At 44.0% G+C, this 19935-nt stretch overlaps 1 protein-coding gene across 5 annotated transcripts in view; it reads left to right on the forward strand.

Moving 5' to 3' along the window:
• The window catches only part of EHF (ETS homologous factor), a 43356-nt gene extending 24008 nt beyond the window's left edge, over positions 1–19348 (forward strand). For 2 of the 5 annotated variants that reach the window (XM_060399514.1, XM_060399516.1), the window contains exons 3-7: positions 1195–1440; positions 4056–4118; positions 7393–7461; positions 7581–7649; positions 13253–19348. In XM_060399514.1, coding sequence (XP_060255497.1) covers positions 1195–1440; positions 4056–4118; positions 7393–7461; positions 7581–7649; positions 13253–13731 — 926 coding nt within the window. In that variant the 3' untranslated portion in view covers positions 13732–19348. Of the gene's footprint in view, positions 1–1194; positions 1441–4055; positions 4119–7392; positions 7462–7580; positions 7650–7738; positions 8150–13252 lie in introns of those variants that run through there. The other 3 variants (XM_012096214.5, XM_027979617.3, XM_060399515.1) reach the window with 3 other exon arrangements.
• Positions 19349–19935: the final 587 nt, after the last annotated feature.

Below are 19935 nucleotides of genomic sequence, written 5' to 3' on the forward strand. Positions count from 1 at the left end.
CTTAAGTGAGTATGAGAGTCACATACATAGATAGTTAGTCCATAGTGAGCTCAATAATATTTATTGACTTGGAGGAATTCCTCTTCACTGGTACTTGAATTAGCCATCCTGTGGATAGATCTCACAGGCTCTTCCAGATTCCAATGTTATTCTTCAGCAATAAACTTACTGAAGAAGTGGAGAGAAAGTACCTATAATGGCAAAATCTCTAAGTAGTTTTTATGGGAGATACAAGGATGGGTAAGAACGTATATAAGGCTGGGTAAATTGAGTATACAGTTTACAATGAAGAATAGGACTGTAAAGACTCATCAAAGAAGGCAAAACAGGACAGAAGTCATGAGGAGAAATGGGAAGTATGTTTCCTGGAGATTTAGAGACAGCAGCCCTCAGCAATCAGTCGGGGGGTCCCTGATGGCTTTATGGGTGGTCAGAGTCAGTGAGTTGGGCAGGAATTCAACAGGGAGGGAGCCATAGGTACGCCTCAAACTGGCCTAAAGGACAATACAGAAAAAAGGTCACTTGAGAAATAGTGAAGAGCCTCAGTACCTGGCTTGGAAGTTTTGGACCTAATTTCAGTGGATAAAGGGAAGTTGCTGAAGGTGACTGGGTAGGGAAGTGACATCACAGTGGTTATAACCATCATAGTGGGCAGGGGGACATCAGCACAGCGAGCAGATGAATCATCTGGACCGCTCTGGGGAGAAACAAAGGCATCATAAAGAGGAGAACCCAAGTCTCAGGCTTCTGGTTGAAAATGGTTTGAATTGGGGGTATATGTGTGTATACAGGTGTGTGTGTGTGTGTGGGGGGGAACCATGCGAACTCTGTGGGTGTGGGCAGGAAGCCAACATGTTGCTGAACCTGCAGCAATGCATTAGCTTTCATGGTACTTTGTGAGAGATGGGGAAGAAGCTCATGATCTCAGAGCATTTCAAGTCTTGTGTTCTATCCAGAGCCCAGGCGTGAGTATACGAGGAACAATAGGAAGATGTAGGGAGGCTGAATGACTGGCTCCTACCACAACGAGGGAAGGAATTGCATTTCCCAGAGCCTCTTCTCCAAATCCACCCTCTGCTGATGCGTATGCACCTCGGGGGCCATCCCTGTGACTTCTGGCAGTGCACCTCCCTGTCTGGGATCATGCTCAGAAGCAAACACGGCTCACTCACAGGGCTGCCTCCTCTTTTGCAGTTTCCAGTGGGTTTTTTGGAGGCCAGTGGCATGAAATCCATCCTCAGTACTGGACCAAGTACCAGGTGTGGGAGTGGCTCCAGCATCTCCTGGACACCAACCAGCTGGACGCCAGCTGCATCCCTTTCCAGGAGTTTGACATCAACGGCGAGCACCTCTGCAGCATGAGTCTGCAGGAGTTCACCCGGGCGGCGGGGACGGCGGGGCAGCTTCTTTACAGCAACCTGCAGCATCTCAAGTGGAATGGTGACTCTCTTTCACTCTCTCTACCCTGTTGGGAGCCAGCTGGGAAGGGCAGAGACTCCGTGACTGGCAGGGTTCCTGTTTAGGGACATCTGAGGATGGTCTTACCTCCAAATGACTGTTTTCCAAGACAGGGAAGTAGAAGGGAGATGAGAGGGGACAGGCTTGAAGCCTAGGGTACAAGGTGTACCAAATCCCATACAAATCTAGGGTAATGTAATTCTCTTCTTATGGTTAATTTCCAAGGAGACAAGGGTTAGCTGGGTAGTCACAGAATACTTGGTGCTCTCAGAAAACCACTTATTTCTCTTACAAATGGGGTTTGATTATTTCATTCCCAATCACTTGCTGGTTAAGATTGCCATGGCTATTTTAAAAAGTGGCTCAGACAGTAAAGAGTCTGTCTACAATGCGGGGGACCTGGGTTCGATCCCTGGGGCGGGAAGATCTGCTGGAGAAGGAAATGGCAATCCACTCCAGTACTATTGCTTGGAAAATCCCATGGACAGAGGAGCCTGATAGGTTACAGTTCATGGGGTCGCAAAGAGTCGGACACGACTGAGTGACCTCACTTCACTAGGTTCTTACAATGGGACGTAAGTATGGGAAAACAAAAAAATAGGTGAAATTACATCTAGTTTGTTTTGGTGGAGGAGAGAAAGCTTATGTTATTACAACAGATTCTTAAAAGGTCCTAAATGAAAAGGGTTAGAATGAATGGTCTGGACAGGTTTGGTATGTTTCTGCAGTGACTTCTGGGATTGGGGCTATCCTAGAGCCCCAGATGTCCCTTCTGATGCCTCACCCAGCATATAGACAGGAAGCATTCAAAGGCTATCCATCAGTGATAGTTGGTTCACACATGCATGCATGCTACACTGGCTTGGAAGGCTTGGTAGGGGAGATAGCTATCTTGCAGAATGCCCTTGACACCGGCCTGAAGTTCTTCTGATAATGGTTATTTAAAAAACTAGCTTCTCTGAGAACCCTTTTGGGAAGCAGTGATATGTATGAATAGTGGGCTTGCCTGTCTACTTTGGAACGGGCACATCTATCCAAGCAGAACCTGTGTTTGGATGTGGAGCTGGGGTTGTGGGCTCCAGGGCTATGGACCAGATTCAGACCCCGACAGCTGCCATCAACACTGAAGAGACCCAATGTCTGGCCACTGAGCTGGCAGCATGGTGGCCATTTGAGATGACCTCATTCAGCTCCGGGGCACTCCCTGCTTCCTGCCCACCTCAGAAGTGGTTGCTCATTTTTCTTTTACTAGAACCAAACCAAACAAGGCTCTAAAAATAACACCCAGGAGTCTTCAGAAAGAGCAGACTTATACTTGAAGAATTAAAAATACTTACCTCCCCACCTCCAATTAAATCCACTCCTTTAAAGCTTTGCTCTGATTGAAGCTTAAGACAGGGAGGCGTGGGATGGGATGTGGTCACCCTTGACTTCCTGGCTCTGGCCTTCCATCTTTGGCCTTCCATGACTTGTCTGATCCCACTGTGTACGGCCGGTGCCTCTGACTGCCTCCTGGCCAGATTTCTCACCTAGTTTTTGTCATTTGCCTTTTTGTAAACGTTCTAACTTACATTTATTGAGTATTTATTTATACAAGGACTCCAAGTGAATAGATTCATTTGGTGACCTTATGAGAAAATAAACATCGTGCCCATTTGATAGGGGAAGTTTTCATCTGGGAAAACTGAAGGTCAGAGACGTTAAAGTGTGACCTCTGCTCCTGAGATGTTTGTAATCTGGCTGGGGAAGACAAGCATACAAAATGAATTTACCTGTATATATGTGCTTTAATGGGGCTTTCCAAGTGGCGCTAGTGGTAAGAACCTGCCTGCCAACGCAGGAGACATTAGAGACATGGGTTCGATCCCTGTATCAGGAAGATCCCCCGGAGAAGGGAATGGCAATCCACTCCAGTATTCTTGCCTGGAAAATCCCATGGACAGAGGAGCCTGGCGGGCTACAATCCATAGGGCTGGACACATCTGAAGCTACTTTTCACACATGCATGCATATGCTTTTATGTGTGATACATCTGAAGAGAAGTTGTAAGGCATATGTAAGAGAAGAATCACTGCACGTACTTAGACGTGTCTCACAGATCGGATCTAACCAAAAAGGGTTACATTTAAGATCAAAAAAGGATTAAGATGGCTTTGTGTTTTTGTTTGCATTTTGTGTCAGATCTTAGTATGGGAAAGCACCTTAGAGGCCATCTAATGACTTTATCTAGTTTAATCCCCTAAATTTACAGTTGAGGAAACCAAGACCGAGAAAGCTGAAGTGACTTGCAGCTATTAGTAGAGAAACTGGTCTTCTAACATCTAAACTTCTAGTTCCCTTATACTGGATATCTTCTCTTTGAAAAGCTAAATAATTCCATTTGAGGTGGGTGCCCCAGCTACTGATTTTCTGGGCCAAGGACCCCAGGCTTGAGATTACAGATGCAGAGAGGGAAGCCCCCTCTCAGATGCAAAGGATAATGATTAGGCAGTGGGCTTAGCAGAAACTCTTCCATGAAGCCAGCTTTGTCCTTAGCCAAGCAACACATTTTGGCTCCGTGTGGGCCCACTCTGACTTTCCCAATCTGCCCTTCACAGGCCAGTGCAGCAGTGACCTGTTCCAGTCCACGCACAATGTCATTGTCAAAACTGAACAAACCGGTGAGTCGTGGTAGATGAAGGGAGCCAACTTGGGAAGCAAAGGCCTGGGGAACACAAGTTGGGAGGGAGTGTGAGGGAGAGTGTGGGAGCAGGATGGAGCCGGTGTTTGGGCAGGAAATCCAGGGATTCCTCTTCCCTGACTGTCTCCAATGGGCCACCCACCCTGCCAGGAATCTCATTCCTTGTCCTTGGGACCATGCCTGCCAACTGTTTCTGACTTCTAGACTGGTGGTGAGCCTAATTCCTCCCACACGTCTCTGCTTCCCGTGGTTGGTCAGGGGCGCATCCAGGCTCTGATCCAAGAGCCCAGAAAAATGCAGAGTCTAAGCGCGCATCCTCTTCATTGCAGAGAGTCAGGGGGTTGGACTTAGCCGAGTCAGGAGAAGCAAGAGCAGAGAAGAGGAAGTGTCAGTGTCTCCTCTCCCCCTTCTCCCTTGGAGGGAGTGTGTTTCGTTAAGAGCAGGAAGCACTGGCCTGGGTGTCGTAGATTCTACGACAGACAACAACAGGTATATGAGGTGACCCAACGAGGAGAGAAGGTGTTACCCCAAGAGACTGGGCTTGGGGAGAGATTGAGGACCTTGGAGTTTCTGTAAGGATATCCAAAGCAGCTGTGGAACCAACTCCTGCCTTAAGAGCACTTTCAGACAAAAGCTGCTGCTCTGAGCCCTGAGTGGAGTCTGCGGTCCCAGAGCCATTACATTCACTTTGTACTCCTCCTTCTGCCCAATCATCCCTCCTTTCTCTGTCCTGAACTCTCTCTCCTGGGGACTTTCTGTCTCCCCACCTCCCCCCACCAGGGGATCTTCAGAGAACAGTAACTGCCTCCAGAAGTTGTGCCCCAGAGCCTGGTATCAATCAGAGTTTCCTGGCATATTGCCCTTTTATGACCTCTTAGTCTAGGGAGAACTCTGCAAGTTGCCCCAAGTCCGCAGGAACTGCTCCCGCCCCAGGGTCTCTCCCCGTGCCCACATCAGCGAGAATGCAGGCCACATGGGCCAACCACAGAGTCTGCCACAGGCCTCCCTGAGGCTTGCGTGCCAGTCACCAAGGACAAAATTTGACCTGGGGTGATTTGTGAGTCACTAGGGGCAGAAACTGGCCCCATGCAGGTATTTACTCTTGTATAAGGGGGCTGGTCTACCATTATTAAAGAAAAAACAATAGCTGCTAAGCATGTTAATTAGGTTTTCCAGCCCTGCCCTTCCCGCCTCCCCCACTTCAGAGACCAGGGCTTGAGTTACTCAGATGGTTTGTGCTTTATGGGCCCGACTGCCTTAGAGGCAGGAATAGAACTCGGCCAAGAGGGTGGTACACCCTCACCTCTAACCCCCACTATTGGCCAGACAGATAGCCCCAGTGGAAGAGCCAGAAGGTGATACTAGAGAGGTCCCAAGTACTTGACAATTCCTCCTCGACCATCCAGACATTCTCGTGGTGCCAGTTCAGGAAAGCTGAGCTGAAGGGTGGGGAAGAAGGTGCACCCTGGGAGGAGGGGAGAGGAGGCTCATGCAGGGGCCAACACCCCCAAACCTCTTGGTTCAGTTTGTTTTCAGAGACAACAACAGGTGTACGAGGCAACCCAACGAGGAGAGAGGGCGTAACCCCAAGAGATTGGGCTTGGGGTGCCTAAGCACGTAGCTATTAGTTCAAATACCAGCTAAATCCCTATGTTGTAAACAAGAGGACTTAGCCAGTGAGTCAGATTTTATACCGTTTATGCTATAAAAACAAAATGAAACTCGGCCAGTGGCTTACCACCCCAGCCCTGAAACAGATGCTGGGCAGGAGGGAGCTGAGGGCATCTCTATCTGTGAGGAGGGGCATGCAAGTAGTTCCTGGCGGGGATGAGGTGACAGCTCCTGCCAGATCGCTCAGCTCTTGTCCAGCCAGGAAGAAAAGAGATCTTCTGTTGGAGATCAGCCAGATGTGGGGGGTGTGTAGGAGTTGGGCTGCTTTTGGGGTAGGTGGAGGGGAGTTTCCTTTGAGTCTGAAATCTAAAGAGTCAAGAGATGTGCTTACCCAGCACTCTGAAAAAAGAAAGAACTTCTTTTCCAAGATGAAGCAATGAAGCCCTACTCTTTTTTTTTTTTTAACTTTTTATTTGGTATTGGGACAGAACCAATGAACAATGTGATAGTTTCAGGTGGACAGCAAAGGGACTCGGCCACACATACACGTGTCCCTTCTCTCCCAGACCCTATTCCCATCCAGGCTGCAATGCAACACTGAGCAGAGTCCCATGTGCTATACAATAAGTCCTTGTTACCTATCCATTTTAAATACAGCAATGTGTACATGACCATCCCAAACTCTCGAACTATCCCATCTACTCCTGGCAGCCATAAGTTCATTTTCTAAGTTTCTAAGAGTCTCTTTCTGTTTTGTAAGGTCACTTCAGATTCCACATATAAGGGATGTCATACGATATTTCTGCTTCTCTCTCTGACTTACTTCACTCCGTATGACACTCTCTAGGACCATCTGTGTTGCTGCAAATGGCACTGTTTCATTCTTTTTAATGGCTGAGTAATATTCCATTGTATATATGTACTGCGTCTTCTTTATCCATTCGAATGAGGTTCTACTCTTAAAAGCTGTTTATTTGATTCAGATACAATCTCCTCTTCTTCTCTTCAGTTTTATTTTGAAAATTTTATGTCCACCCCTTAAGACTATTGGAGATGTCCTGGAGGGAGGGAGCTGTCACCTAGCTTAAGAAGAGTTTCACTCTGGATTTTAGCAATAAAGATTCTATGATAAGACTGAGCAGACTTTTTACGAAAGAAACATAATTAATTCTCCCAGGAAGATATTACTAGGAAAAGATGCTCATTCATCATGAAATTTTTTTGTCCTTACCATTTTTTTTTAAACTAGTATAAAAGTATTCTGGTGACAGTGCAATAGAATGGATGACAATGCCAGGCCCCTGAACTCCCCCACCCCCAAGTGCAGATGACACATCCCCAGGAAAGCACTGGGCTAGGATAGGATCCCACTGCTGCAACTGCTCTCACGCCCTTCAAAATGCAACAGGCATAGAACACCTGGATGAGGCTGTAACAAAGTCCATCTCCCCCAGGGCGCTGGAAGAAAAACTGGGCTAGCATTATTGTAAATCCACATGTGACTGAAGTAGAATCTGATCTCTTCTCTCTGAAAACCACCTTCTTGTCCCACACCTTTTTGATAATGAACAATGAGTAAGAAAAGGCAAACTCCCCACCTGGGTAAGGTGACTGCTGACATTTCCATTTTCTGTCCTTTGTAGACCCTTCCATCATGAACACCTGGAAAGAAGAAAACTATTTATACGACACCAACTATGGTAGCACAGTAGGTAACTAACTCCCCAACACTTAAGACCCCTGTTACATTCTGATTCTGTTTTTCCAAAAGCCAAAACTTTATGTTGTAAGGAGGGGGATCTTAATGTCCCTTACATTTTCACTGCCACAGATTTGCTGGACAGCAAAACTTTCTGCCGGGCCCAGATCTCCATGACAACCACTGGTCACCTTCCCATTGGTAAGTTGTCCTGACACCCAAGGCTGAGTGTACCATATACAACTGCTTATTGAGAATTAATGAGAATTACCAATGTTCTACATTTCCAGCTTTGCTGGAGTCCTTCAAGGACTTCCCCGGTTGCTCAGACAGTAAAGCGTCTGCCTACAGTGTGCGAGACCTGGGTTCAATCCCTGGGTCAGGAAGATCTCCTGGAGAAGGAAATGGCAACCCACTCCAGTACTCTTGCCTGGAAAATCCTATGGACAGAGGAGCCTGGTAGGCTACAGTTCATGGGGTCACAAAGAGTTGGACACGACTGAGCGACTTCATTTTCACTTTCACTTTTCCAATGAAGGTCTGGGAAAAGTTTATAAAAGAACTGCTTTTGAGTCCATATTTATCTATGGAAAATGATCAGCAAAGATGCCTCTAGGAAAAGTATTTTCCTCCTGTAAATCCAAACCACTGTCTTGTGACAGGAAAAACTCTCTTTTCAATAAAAACCTGCTTTTGTGAAATTATCTGATAAAATTATTAATAAGTGGGTATATTAGGGGAGAAGGCTCTATTTAATTTTCAACAAGCTGTCTTTGGCTTTAGAAAAAGAATGTCTCACAATGGAATCCAGAAGTCAGTGGACTTGGGAAGATGGTCTCTGGGTTGAAGGTGCAGCTGCTGAAAACATCTAGAACCTTGGGAATCATGGGTCAGTCTTAAAGTCTGCACTTGAAGGCTCATCAGGACTCTCTAATTAGTCAGACCACCTGCACATTATGAGTTATGTTCATATTTGTTGTGTTCAAGATTGGATTCGTCTGGAGGCTATCTATCCATGACTCAGTCAAAGTCAAACTGAATGAGAGGGTTGGTCTGTTGGGAGTCTGGGAGAGGGGCTTTCAGATTATTCCTCTTCATTCACTTACAAATAGGTCCATTGGTAGGAATGAATGCACAAGGAAGGTGAAGAGATGGTTTCATGCCAACTCTTGATCTCATTGGGAGCTTGTGGCTCTGTCTGGCTCTGTAAAGTAGAGCTTAGACCTGTTACAAGTGACTCTGTCTTTTCCTGGAACTTAATTTGGGGCAGCTTCAGAACTGGGATTTTAAAAGTGTGTTTGTAAAAGGCAAGAGTCAAACAACAACCCCTTCTCTCTTTCTCTCTCTCTCTCTCTCTCTTTTTTTTTTTTTTGGCTTTTGTTGAGTGTGTTTTGAGAACTGAAAAAACGAAAGCTTTCGGTTTGAGGTTTTGTTCAGTTCAAGCCTCTTGAATGAGACAGGGCTGGGAGCCAGGGTAAATGCTTCTGGAATCGAGGTGAAGAGTGAAGGCCAATTCATTTTTTGATTTCCCCCTCCGGAGCCCCGGTGGCCCATCCCATTGTGTGTCACTCTAAATATTTGCTGAAATTAGGGAACTAGATCAAACACTGAAACGTTCTGCGGTAGATTTACCATTCTAGGGGAATTGAGCCAGTCAGGGTAAAATTTTGTTGCCACTCAGTTAAGACTAAGGTTTTCAGAGCTGAAGAGACCACCCTCGTCACCCTCTGACTTCCTGCCGCACTTCCTAAGGTATTACATCCCATGTCCTGAGTCTTTGGCTTAGGGCAGAAGATTGCAGCTAAGAATGAAGTTGAACCAACCACTTCCCGAGCCTCAGGGGTGGTTAGATCTCAAGGCACCTGGGAAATCAAAAGCAGTCATCACAGCTCTGGCTGCCCTCACGCCAGGCGCCCCTGCTCTCCTTCGCATCCTGACTTACCTGCTAGAATCTCAGAATCAATAGGGACCAATGTCTGTTTTCATGTTTGTGGGCGTCCCTGGTGGCTCAGGGATAAAGAATTCACCTGCAGTGCAGGAGGTGGAGGAGACCTGAGTTCGGTCCCTGGGTAGGGAAGATCCCGTGGAGGTAATGGGGAACTCACTGCCTTCTGAGTTCACTTACTCAACTTTTGAATAGTCCTTCTTAAAATGAGCTTTATAAATCTACTCTCCTTCACACCCCTTGATTCTTTTTTTTTTTTAAAGTTGATATGTTGTATTTTCATTTTTATTCAGTTCAAGAAATTTCCTTTCTTTTTTTCTGGTATTGAGCATGTGGGGATCTTACTTCCTTGACCAGGGATTGAACCCACGTCCCCTGCAGCGGAAGCACAGTCATAACCACTGAACCGCCAGGGAAGTCCCTTCATTGATTCTTAATCTCTTTATCCTGGATTCCTATCCTGAAATTGTAACACAGGCTGAAAAAAGAGATAAGCCATTCAGGAGCTCTATTAGAATGATCACTTAATCAATTCAGTGTCTGGGTTGGTAAATTCTTAGGGGTAACAAGCCCTCCAGGTAGAATAGTTAATTATAGCCTTGTAAGGATCAGTCCCTTTCAGAATAGTTTAGTCTCTACTGAATGGGACCAGGACCCCCGAACCTCCACCCCTCACCCTGCCGCAACCCCCCAGCTCTGCCCCAAAGACCTATTATTCATCTGAGTCTTCAGATTTCCAGCTCCCATGAAATGGAGGGCAGTTAGGTATCTTTATGTGTTTTAATGCAGGTTACAAGCCACACTGAGGCGAGGCCACACATAAACTGATGCCCTCACTGATAAACACAGGTGGGGAAGCGGGCCGTGTTTTGATTTCTCTGTCATCTGCTCATTTCATAAAATGGCTGCCGCCAGTGTTCCTGATCTGCCCGATAATCCTCAAGCTAATCATGCCAACGCAGGCTTGATGTGTTTATTCAGCGACTCGCTGAGCCTAGAGCGAGGGTGGCATGGTCTATTATAACACTGAAATTTGTATATCCCGTAAAGAAATGGCTCACAGCTGAATCATATGCAAATGCTTCTAATCTTTGCTTCTTGCGAAGCAGCTTAGCTGAAGTCATGCTCTGGAGCTCTTCATAAACTTGTGCCTTGGTGCTGCCCCGGTCCGGACTGGACCTTGGCCTGAGGTGTCTGGAAGCAGAGCAGGAGAAAACCAAGCTGGACAACTTCCTCAGAGCAAGCTATTATTTTATAAGGATGAGTCACCTAACCACACGGCTAACTTCAAAGGTTCTGACTTTTATTTGAGGGCCAGGGGAAGAGCCAGGGGGAGAGGCCATCGTATTAAGGTGACGTTTCAGATCAAAAGATTTTAGTGCTGAGGCAGGTGGGTGATTCTACAGCTTGCCCCCCATGCACTGGGGACTAGAAGAAGAGGCTGGAAGAAATTCGAGTGGTTTTTTTGCGTGTGGCTGCATATTCTTCCATACGATGATGGTCACATTTTTATTGAGGGCTTTTTTTTTTGGCTGAGGTTCTTCCTTAAGATGGATGGAAGTCTAGCTTGGGTAAATGGTTGACATCTTAAAAAGAACATTTCCTCTTGGTGTAGTTGGTCTGGGGGTTCTTACTCTGGAACCCATGGACAGCTAAATGACCCACAAACTCCTGAAACTGTTACAGAATTTGATGAGTGTACACACGCATATGTGCCTCTTTCTGGGGAGAAGGTCCAAGGTTTCCAGTTTATTCATGAAGATACCTTAATCTCCCAAAGTAATTGATTCTTGCATTACATGTGCTTGCAACCCCTAAGTAAGGATTGAGGCCAATAGGCCGAGAGACACTTACACTTGGGTTTTTCTGACTTCAACCCTGGCTCTGAAATAATGGCCCTGCACCACTCCTGGATGCCATTTGAAAATAAGCTTTCCTTGTGGCCTGCTGGGTAAATGCCACTCTTTGTCTGCAGAACAACGTGGCCCTGTCAGCGTGATGCATCACTTGGAAACCGGGGTGGGTGCCAACCTGTCGCAATATTGTCACATCCTGATGGGATGTCGCAACCTCACTGCGAAACCTACAGAGAGAGAGAGAGAGAGTGGAGTCTCCTTGCATTTTCTGTGAATTTGTTTTTCCAAGTTTTAGAGAAATCTGAGTCAGGTGCAAAGCCTCCTGCTGACATTGTTGTATGGGGAGGAAGTGGGAGGGGTAGTGGAGGGTGGTGGTGCATTTAACCACCAGAAAAAGAGGTTTCTCTTCTAACCAGATCTTATTAAAACTCTTTCATCCATCCCACGATGACTTTCAAGCTTCTGGGAGCTCCGAGTTGTGACAATCTGGGTACTCAGATAGGTGAATGTGCCTATGCACGTTGGGAAATACAGAATCATCAAATTGGAATGACTTCTCCCCACTGACTAGAGTGTTGCAGAACTGAACCTGATTCTTGGCAGGGAAGGCATTTATGAAATCTGTTATGCGGCACCATCTTTGTAAATGGCAAAGAATAGTGGTTATGAGTAAAACCTCTGGATCCTGCTAGTACTTTCCTCGTAGGGTTATTGTGTGAATCACATAAGGTGCTTCATGTAAAGTACTGACCACGGTGCCTGGTACATAGTAAGTGCTAAAGAAAAAAGAGTTAGTCTTTACCATTTGCATTAGGATCTAATGATATTCAAACCTTATTGAATAATGGACCACTCTTGACAATCTCGAATGCTTGGATCCTCTTCCTTTGCCAGCAGTGTTGGTCTGATTAAAATGCTCTTGAAAGCCACACATGGGTCAGCAAACTCTAAGTGAGGGAACTCTGATGTAATGCTCACAGAAGAGATGTGATATACTGACCCAATTTCTGATCGGAATTGGCTACCACTTACGAGTAGCTCTGTATTCAAGTTGCCAGATTTTTGATGGTGGGCTTTTTTTTTTTTTTTTTTTTGTAAGATCTGCGTTAGTTCTCCTGATATTGGACATGCCCACTGATATAAATACACACATACACACACAGAGGCACACACACACAGAAGCACACACACAGACACACACATACCGCTTAGTCATTTAGTTTTCTTTTTAACAAGTTTTATTTCACAAATTTGCCTCTGTCATTTTCTCTTGTTGATAATCTCAAGGGTCAGCATCATGAGTCATTTGTTAAACTAATTTGTGTTTCCACAGTCCACTGTGGCCCTCTGTGCTGAGCTCAGGCCAGTCAATGGCACCTTTGTCTGGCTGATTAAAATGTAACTTTGCATGCCAAAAAAAAGGCACTCCTTTGGCTTAAAAGTCATCTTTCTTTGTTTTAAATGTTTACATTTTGGTATTTCACTTAAAAAAAAAAAACTGATGACATAAATCCTTCAATGGCTTCTTATCTCTCACAGAATAAAAACTAAAATCCTCAAAATATCCTATAAGGCCTTAGTGATCTGAACGTCACTGTTTGCCCTCTGCCCCTTGCTCACAGCCACTGTCTCCCTTCCATTCTGTGCACATCAACCTCAGGGCCTTTGCACTTACTATTCTCAGGCACAGTGGGTTCTTCCACAAGGTCTCTGTGTGGCTGTCTCCTTCACACCCTCTGGTCCCCTTATCAGTTCTTCTGTGACCACCTTATATTTAATCGCAATTTATTCCCATTCCCACATGTCTACCCTTTTTTTCTTATCCTGAAATATTTTCTCTGGAGCACTTATCTCTGCTCTGTTTTGGTCATGACCAACTTCATGAATAGTGCCAGGCATATAGTGGGTGTGCAATAAATCCTGGTGAACTGAATGGATGAATGAAGATAACAATTGTAGGAGACAGGGAAATGAAGCAGCTCTCATTTTTTTTTTCTCTTTAGCAGAATCACCTGATATGAAAAAGGAGCAAGACCACCCGACAAAGCCCCACACCAAAAAGCACAGTAAGTTGGCTGGCTTTCGTTGCCTCCCAGCCATTCTTATTGTTCAAGCGGAGAGTTGCTGGAAGCTACCAGTTTTAAGGCAAACATTGCCTCTTCCTGCTGCCTGCATTTCTTCACCTCAGACTGGGTGGGGTGTGGAAAGAGAGGCATCACTTGCGGGCCAAGCAACCCCTCTGCAGTGGTTTCTCAAAGTAGAGTTTCAATGGATATTTCCTCCTCACACTGTTCTATTTGTTCTAACACTGAGACCTCTGCGAATGGGAACTTCTTACAGGCATGTGGTGGGCTATCTCCCTTTCTCCAGGAAAAAAAAAAAAAAAAAGGGTGGGGTGAGGAGAAAGGTGGGAAGAGGTATATTCTTTTTTTTTTTTCTTTTTTCTTTTGCTGAGTGTTGGCTTCTTTCTTTTGTTGGGTAACTGTTCCAAGAAATATTGTTTATTCTTAAGCGTCAGCAGTGCTTTTGTGGAGCTATATTTCCCCCCATAATAAAATCTTATGAAAGTGTATGAAATATCAGAGATGTGGAGTTGGTGGGGAAAAGGGATCAAGGCGGTATAATCTGGAAATTGTAGTGGTTGGACATCTTTGCTATCTGCTACTCCATGTCATCCTCAAGGACTGAAGGAACACAGCCTCGCTAACTGGGGCTTGGGGAGGGAGTTGTGTGTCACAAATCCAATGGGGATAGAATTGAATTTGGTTGCTAATGTCATTACAGTTGTTGTTTTATTTTCAGATTGACTCCCTCAACCCCCGTGAGACCCCATCGCAATATATTCTAGGCCTAAGAGTTCTAGAACCCTGTGTATTTGGCTGACACACAATTGTTGGGTTGCAGCTGTCAAATTGGTTGAGATCCTATTAATAAATAAAAGTGGCTGAGCATTGTTCTCCTGGGAAGTAACAAGTTGAAATGAGTCCCCAGCAATCTGTTAACCATATTTTGAAGATACTCCCACTAGCCTAGGTGATCTAGGACTGATTTTTTAAATTTGTTTTTTTATTGAAATTTATTTACGATGTTGTGTAATTTCTGCTGTACAGCAAGGTGATTCAGTTATACATATACATATATATGTATACACACATTCTTTTTCATTATTTTATTTATTTTTTACTGGAGGATATTGCTTTATAATATTGTGGTTGTCTCTGCTGTACATCAACAGGAATCAGTCATATCTATATCTATATATATATATATATCCCCTCCCTCTGCATCCTTTTTAAAAATATTTTTTCCATTGTGGTTTTTTTACAGGATATCTAATATAGTTCCCTGTGCCATACAGTAGGACCTTGTTGTTTATGCATTTTATCTATAACAGCTTACATCTGCTAACCCCAACCTCCCACTCCATCCATCCCCCAACCCCTTCCCCTTGACAACCACAAATCTGTTCTCTAGGTGAGACCTATTATTTTGTCTTGGCTTTGCCACTAATTTGCTTGTGTGACTCTGGTCAAGTCAGTTAACTTCTCCATGCTTCAGCTTTCTGATTTGTAAAATTAAAAAATTGTGCTAGTTCATTCTTAAACTCAATACTGGAGATGCTGTGATGCGGTATCATAGGTGGGTAGCAAGGTATTGAGTATTTCTTACTTGATGGAAGATGTTTCAACTCTAGGCTTCTGCGAGCTGTTCTTTGCTGTGACTTAAGCTGTGAATAAACTCTTCTTTTCCACTTGGCCTCAGATCCACGAGGGACCCACTTATGGGAATTCATCCGCGACATCCTGCTAAACCCAGACAAGAATCCAGGGTTAATCAAGTGGGAAGACCGGTCTGAGGGCATCTTCAGGTTCTTGAAATCAGAGGCTGTGGCTCAGCTATGGGGGAAAAAGAAAAACAACAGCAGCATGACCTACGAAAAACTCAGCCGAGCCATGAGGTTAGGAGTTTCATGTCTCCAAATATGATAAGACCACACGACCATTTATTCCCCCAGCCGTCTTAATAAGACCAGGCCCCTTACACAATGTCTTTTGTTACAGATATTACTACAAAAGAGAAATTCTGGAACGTGTAGATGGACGAAGACTGGTATATAAATTTGGCAAGAATGCACGTGGGTGGAGGGAAAATGAAAACTGAAGCTGCTGACACCTTTGAACACAAAGCTAAATACCCCCCCAAATGATAACCAACCATGAAGTTCCCGGACGTAAATATTTCAAAGACTACTTGTTTTCTGATATTTATGTACCACAAGGGGGAAAAAAATACATCTACTTCTAACAGGAAGAAGGAACATGACAGTTGATAAAATTATTTTGTTACTTTTGAAGTATGTCCTATATGGGGAACAAACGTACACAGTTTTCTGTGAAATATGGCGCTGTGTCTGGTTGTGACTTTTGACTCTATCGTGAAGTTCTTTTCTGCTGCAAGAAGGACAGAGTCTTGCGCTTCTTGTTAAGAGAAAGAAAAATAATCAGAGGGCATTAAATGTTTTTATATGCAAAATGATTTAGGAAAAGGTGACGTGTCCTCCACACGTAAGCATTCACGTGGCCTCCTCAAGTGAGGTGGATGTGGTCACCAGGATGAACTTCAGGGTCTCAGATTGATGGGATGAACCAGAAGGATGCTTGGGATGTTTACCTTGACCTTCAGGAGTGAGTGAGTGGAGACTGAGGACTTCTGCAGTCCAGGGTGGACTGTAATCACTGCATAATCACATAAATTTCCTGTTTAAATCAGAGAAGAATAATGGTGCAGGGGGCTTTATACTCATTCAGGAATGATTTACCTGGTGTGAAGTCTATCTTCCCTCCTCCTTTTCGACTCATTGGTGAAAAACTTCAATTGCCACCTCTGCTTACTTTTGGTTGTTTAAGAGAAGGTCTGTCTTTGGTTATTTTTATATTAATTGCTTAAAAAATAAGTGGGAAAAGGAGATGATGAGTTTTCTCTTGTATTCCCATTGTCTGTGGTTTCAAAATTGGCACAATTGACATTTTTGGCTGAATTCTTCTTCGTTGTGTATTATTTTGGCTGTAGTGTGTGTTTTGAGATGTTTAGCATATCTATGACCTCTACCTACTATATGCCAATAGCACTGTGGTCGTCAGAGTTGTCACAACCAAAAATGTCTCTAGACATTGCCAAAAGTCCCCCAGGTTGGGTAGGTGGAGAACCACTGGTTTAGCTAGTCAAGATGAAGATGGTGATTTACTCTTAGAACAACAGCAGCAAAAATCCCTGGAGTGAAGACTTTAAAGTCAACCTATTTTTCATTTTTAAAATGTTGGGACAATGGGTTGAAATTGCTAGAGGGACTTCTTTTCAGAACCTCAGATGAGAGCTAGAATCAGATAGCTTAAACAAGAGCTAACAATACAACACATTTTCAGTAGAATGACAAAACAGAGAAAAAATGATATTGTGGAAGGAAACGCAGAGGAGAGAGAGGGAGACAGACAAGACAGAGAGAGGTTAGTGCCAGGGAGATACATTCGTAGATATTGCTTCTTATAATCTTTCCTCTTTTGGATAACCTTCCTGTCTCATTTTAACTCATTCCAAAGTGAACACTATCTTGCCTAGATTTGGATCTAGAGGAATGTTAAACAAACAAACAAACAAAAAGACTAAAGAAGGGAAGGATGGGAGAGAAAAACAGAAAACTCAGATCAGGAGCTGTGGTCAGGAAAGAGTTATAGATGTTCCTCAGTATCTGTACTTCGACAATGCTGAGTAGCACCTCTGGAGGTGACCAAGCCAGGCAGAAAGAAAAACAACTCAGTTGTACCTTCAGAAGGTCATTCATCTCACTAAGCTGTGCCCCAAGGTCACTGGCCATCGTGGCTCTCCTTAGAAGGATGATGAGCAGCACAGATCTGAGACATTCCCACAAGAAAGACAAACCTTGCTCTCTAAGCAAGGCTATAGAACTGAGGCTTTCCCAGCAGTTGACCATACTTTCCGCAGAAAAGATTAAACTTCCAGATATTTGAATTAATGTAAACACGTGAACGTTTGCATGTCTGTGCGCAGTTATTAAGAGACATCTGCTAATTTGCTCTCTGCTGTCCTCTGGCTTGGCCTGTTCATCATCTAAGCTGCCTGGATCATTCTCTGAGCTCTCCCTTCTTCAAAACTGTAAGTTTCTTTCTCATGTTCCTCCAAATTGGTCTTGGCTCTTTCTTCACCCTCTCTGTTGAAGAGCAACCCCTGCTAGGTAGTGAGTCTGGGGTGTACTGCCTGGAACACTGCAGATAATTAGCAGATTGTGTTATTTGTTGAAAGTGACGGTTTCTTGGCACCTGGTTCCTACTTAAATAGGTTGGCATATTAAGTTCTCAGCATATCTCTCTATTGTCTTGGCTTGAGTTTGATGCATTTTCTATGTGCTATTCGTGACTTGGAGAACTCAAGGTAATTGAGCCATGCCAACTTGGGGTGTGAGCAGAATCTTTCCCACCCCAATGTTGCAAGGGAGAGCAAAATCTCAGCAACAAGCCAGCAGCAGGTGAAGCCCCCTTCTTTTGGCAACTCACAGCTTCTCATTTGAGAAGCTATCATCTGAGCCAACACTCCTATGATCACTACACATGGCCTCCTTAAACCCTTCTTACACTAAAGGCTTGGGCTCTTATTTTATTTTTGCATGGGAACCTGAGGAAGGAAATGTAGGAGAAGTCTTAGGAAGGTGCTAAGACTTTACTAGATTCAGAGCATCTGGGGCCTCTAGATAATTGACTTGATGAAAAGAGCAAAGCTCTGACCCCCAGCGACATGCCTACAACTTCTGGAAGTTGCTTTCTGAGCAGCACAGACCAGGGCAGTGAGCTTTTCTTTGAAATGTGCTTGTTCTTTTTCAAACTGTTCTTTTGCTAGACTGTAAGCTCTGTGAGGGCAGGGATGATATCTTAGCAATACTGTTTTTTCAATACCTACATGAGATATGTCCTTAGTAAACTATATGATGAGTTAATAAATAAATGTCTTCTGGAAGACTCCTCAGATTGGGAGCCCATATCCATAATTGTGATGTAAATTGTTTCTTTACTGGACGAAGAGCACAACAGCCAAAACTTCAAGGACTTACTATCTGTCAGATGAACATTTTACTGTGAGGTTCTTTACTTTGCCTTCCTACCTGCGCTGAAATAAAACCAAGACAGGTTATTTGGTTCTGCGAATCAACCTATGTTGTGTGAGAATTCTGTCACCTCACTGGGAACTGTGAGAATTACCTGGTATATGAGAAGCCAGTCATGAACCTTGAACCTGTCTTAAACGATGAAGATTATGAATGTTTCTATGATGTAAATTTCTATTTAAGTGTAAAGCAGTTGTAAGTTTTAGTATTTTGGGGTTGGTTTGTATTTTTTTTTCTTTTTGAAAAATATTGAGGGATCTTTTGATAAGGTTAGTCATGCACGTTAGATTTTAGCTTTGCAAGTGTGTTGTTTTTCAAATGTATAAAATATAGGAGAAGTTAAAATAGTAAGAGAAAAAGGCAGTTATGTTATTCTTCTATAGTTAAAAAAAAAGTTTGTTGAGTGCCTACCTGTGTGCACAGCATGGAACCATCTTTGGGAGGAGTTTATCTAACTATATGCGGTGTAAGAGAAACTCCATAGGAGCCCATGGAATGGCTACTTCCTGTGTGAAAGGAAGTACGTGAGCTGAATTAGCCTCAGCATTGCTTCTCAGGATTCCATTTCTGGAATAAGAGAGAGAACATTGAATAAAAACTTGTTGAGACTGGGTGTCGCAAACCACTGAAATGTGTAAGCCTTCATGAGTTTAGCTTAATTGGGATTTATCTTTCTGTAACTGTCTGCCTAATTCTTGCTTTTCTTCCCATCTGGCTTCTGGGTTGACATTTTTTGGGGAAGCAACCCTACTGCCGCTATTTTTTTTTTTTAACAATCAGAAACCTTGCCCTTGAAACTGTGTTAAATTCAAACTGAGTATTTCTGTTTTATGAAAGAATTATTTTTTTCAAAATACAGGTGTTTTTTTGTTTGTTTGTTTGTTTGATGGGTCCCAGAAAACACTAATAAAAACTACAGAGACCAGCCTGTAACTGTGTGTTTCATGCTTCAACAAGCCATCCAAAACTGGGCTTAGAGGAATGCACTTAGTCTGGAGCAACACAATGTAGGCAGTTTCTGCATGTGTTTGCTCAATAATCATTTACTGAGCATCTACGCCTACATGCCAGGCATTGTCCTAGGCACTGAATTATGGCAGAGAATGAAAGAGACAAAAAAATTCTGCTCTTGTGGCATTTATGTTCTGTTGGATGGAAATAGACAAGAAACAAAATATCGACAAACACAACATGGCATATCAGATGTGTAGTCAAGAGATGCAGAGCAAGGAAGAGTAGAGTATGCTCGTATGTAGGGGTGATTGCAAGTCTGGGCAGGGTTAAGAAAGGAACCGTGGAGATAGCTGCGGGGGAGGGGATGGTACCCTATTGGAGGCACCGCAAATGCAAAGTTCCTGAGGTTCTTGACACCTGTTCCTGAGATGTCCAAAGAAAAGGAGGGTAGTCTGTTTGCAAGATAGACTCAGCAATAGTAGGAAATAATGTTAGAGAGCTTGGAGGCTAGGCTGAAGTCTCTAGTTTGAGTGAGATGGGGAGCCAGAGAGGAATGCC

The sequence above is a fragment of the Ovis aries genome, chromosome 15 (assembly GCF_016772045.2).
Source record: "Ovis aries strain OAR_USU_Benz2616 breed Rambouillet chromosome 15, ARS-UI_Ramb_v3.0, whole genome shotgun sequence".
Taxonomy (NCBI): domain Eukaryota; kingdom Metazoa; phylum Chordata; class Mammalia; order Artiodactyla; family Bovidae; genus Ovis; species Ovis aries.